The sequence below is a fragment of the Egretta garzetta genome, unplaced genomic scaffold (genome assembly GCF_000687185.1).
Source record: "Egretta garzetta isolate BGI_Z169 unplaced genomic scaffold, ASM68718v1 scaffold243, whole genome shotgun sequence".
NCBI lineage: Eukaryota > Metazoa > Chordata > Aves > Pelecaniformes > Ardeidae > Egretta > Egretta garzetta.
Genome location: NW_009259041.1, coordinates 601,163 through 604,152, shown reverse-complemented (window position 1 = coordinate 604,152; position 2,990 = coordinate 601,163). Strand labels below are relative to the sequence as shown.

At 53.5% G+C, this 2,990-nt stretch overlaps 1 protein-coding gene across 1 annotated transcript in view; it reads right to left on the bottom strand.

Moving 5' to 3' along the window:
* Positions 1–2,990, bottom strand: part of CSMD2 (CUB and Sushi multiple domains 2) — a 328,671-nt gene that overhangs the window by 30,166 nt on the left and 295,515 nt on the right. The window contains 2 exon segments of the mRNA XM_009634976.2: positions 1,711–1,899; positions 2,739–2,912. Coding sequence (XP_009633271.2) covers positions 1,711–1,899; positions 2,739–2,912 — 363 coding nt within the window.

Below are 2,990 nucleotides of genomic sequence, written 5' to 3'. Positions count from 1 at the left end.
AATCCAGATCATCAGTCGTAAATCTGACCTGAGTTTCCAGTTTTGAGAATGCCCACAAATCCTCCAAGTCAATGGATGCTCTGTGTTTTAAGGAAGGAGGTCACTTGTACTTAGCTGGAAAGCTGTGGATGAGGCAGCCTGAGATATTAGGTGCCCAGGTTTGGAAAGGTAACTACCCCCCGGGAGCCCCTGCGGTGACACGTGGCTGTCACTTGTCAACACCCCGTGGCCCACGCAGGATTTTGCAAGCACAAGGCGGCACATGTTGCTAGCAAAAGGGGAGGAAAACGTGCCAAAACCTACTTGGTATGAGCAGGGTGTCAAAGGATAATGCCAGAAAAAAAAGAAACAACCATGGCTTTGGAACAGCTCAGCTGATCCAGGCGTAAGGAGCTCCGTTTCTGACTGCTTTAGCGACTCGTTACGCCGGGTAAGTGCTGCTTTGGTCTCCAGAAGGATGCGCCACTGTGCTGGGGCTGCTCTGCCTCCGCCACGAGCTCACGGGGCAGCCCTACGCCAACTCAAATCCGCGTTGGACCTTGGTTTCCCCAGCGTAAGACAGGGACGCCACCACTGCCCTCGCTCATACAACGCGTGGAGATCCCCCAGACTAGGTATTACTGCCACAGCACGTGACCACCAGGAGTATTCGTGTGTCCCTACACCACTGGAAATACTCCCTAAGCCAGACCATCACCCAGAACCTCCCACCTCTCTCTGCAAACCCCAATGGCAGAAAGGGCCAGGATACTGTAAGAAAGGGGGAAAAAGGTAGAGCAGTGGTCAGGAAGCAAATGCTCTTCAGCACCTGCAGTGCAGGAGAACAAAGGCTGCATTCAGTTCACCATCGCGCTGCCGTTTCCCTCCCTTTGCTGCAGGGATGAGCGGGTGCATGAAAACTCAGCCGTGCTTGAGCGGTGCTGAACACAGAATCATAGAATCATCTAGGTTGGAGAAGACCTTTAAGATCATCAAGTCCAACCGTTCCCCTACCCCTGCCATCCCACCACTAAACCCTGGCCCTAAGCACCTCATCTGCCCTTCTTCTAAATCCCCCCAGGGATGGGGACTCGACCCCTTCCCCGGGCAGCCCCTTCCAGTGCCTGACAGCCCTTTCAGGGAAGAAATTTTTCCTAATGTCCAACCTAACCCTGCCCTGGCACAACTTCAGACCATTCCCCCTCATCCCATTGCCCGTTACTAGGGAGCAGAGCCCGACGCCCCCCTCACTATACCGTCCTGCCATGCGGTTGTAGGGAGCGATGAGGGCTCCCCTCAGCCTCCTCTGCTCCAGGCTGAACCCCCCCAGCTCCCCCAGCCGCTCCTCATAAGCCTTGTGCTCCAGACCCTTCGGTCCTCAGCCGGGCTAATTGCCCACTGCCTCCTAGGAAGACCTGTGCTGCAGACGTTCTGCTGCCCTTCTCCACCTCCAAGACTTTTGCCGGAGCGGCATGGACCCAGTAAAACTCAGCGGGAGCTGCCTTCCCCTGCAGAGGGAAACCATCTCTGTCCAGCAGGATTTCTCTCCTCAGACCACATATTTGCCTTCTGCGAGCAGGATCCAGTGGCCAGCAAAGCTGATGGAACGATCCCCATGGATTACAAAGGGCTTTGGATCCAGACTTTTTACATGACCATTCAGCAAAGCAACAGAGAACCACACGGGATGAAAGCCTGGGGAGGGGATGGGTAATACTCTGAAGAACTTACAAAGGCACTGCGGGAGGGCACGGTCCCAAGTGCCATCTCCCTGACAGGTAAGGACATGTGTACCCAGTAAGTAATATCCATGCCCGCACTGGTACGAGACAGTTGTTCCGAAGCTGAATCTGTGAGGGCCACTTGGCTGCACTTGTCGGACGCTGTTTTCCAGGTGCCCGGGGTCAGTACAGTTTACAACTGCGAACAAACAACAACAACAACAAAAAATAGAAAACAAAGGGTGCAAAAAGAACGAAAGATTCTCCAGAAACCAGCAGGAAAAGGGGGCAAAATTGCCAATCACATATTCTGGAGTTTAAGGGTGGTTTTTTTCAGTCGTCTCTTTTTTTTTTTTTTTTTTTTTCAGCTTCTTTGGGGCAGAAAAAGAAAAGAAATCCGTATTAAAAGGAGAAAAAGAGAGGAGAGGCAATCCTGCAGGCCCGTGGCCTGCCACGCGAGGCTTCGCAGCAGAGCCTTGCTCTCTGGCCCCAGAGCAGGACTTCCCTTAGCCAGTTGGGAATGACCCATTTATTGACTGACGCGGGAACAGTATGGATGGAGCTTATGGGAATACAGAGGGAGGGAGAGCAAGGCGGGGAGGGAATTTGGTAAGTGAACTGGAGTGCCAATGCCAATGGAAGTAGGGCAGCCCAGAAGGAGAAAGGGCTCTGCACAAAGACTGTGGTGTTTGTTTTGAGCAAGCTGGCCCAGGGTTACCAGGATGACCTCCCCTAAGGGCCTGGCCTGATATTTTCTTGTGCCCTCCCACGTACAACACACACTTCAATGTCTTGGAGGATGCAGGGCTGGGCAGGGTCCGTTATCAGCTCTGAGTCAAGCCCAAGGGAAAATCAGATTCGTTGCGTAAGATTTACACAGCCCTTGGAGCTCAAACATCACTTGCCCATTCCCGAGGAATTGCGAGATTTGTTTTACATGAATTTATGCCGGCGTCAAGCTGGTTTTTAGGAAGCCAGAGACACCGAGGAGGAAGGCGCAGCCAAGTCCCCTTTGCGGAGCCGGGGCAATGGACTCACCGCGGCAGGCGGGCAGGGTGCTGCTCCACTGTCCGTTGGCCAAGCACTGGGACTGCGATGCCCCTTCCAGGCGGTACCCAGTGCTGCAGACGAACTTGGCCACGTCATTCAGGTTGAACTGACTCCCTTGGGTCAAGCCATTGGCAGGATTGCCGGGGTGGCCGCAAGTGATGGCTACAATTAGAAATCAGAGATATTAATTTTCGTGCCTGGAGGAAAGTGGATTACCCATTGGAAAAAGATGCCAGGGAA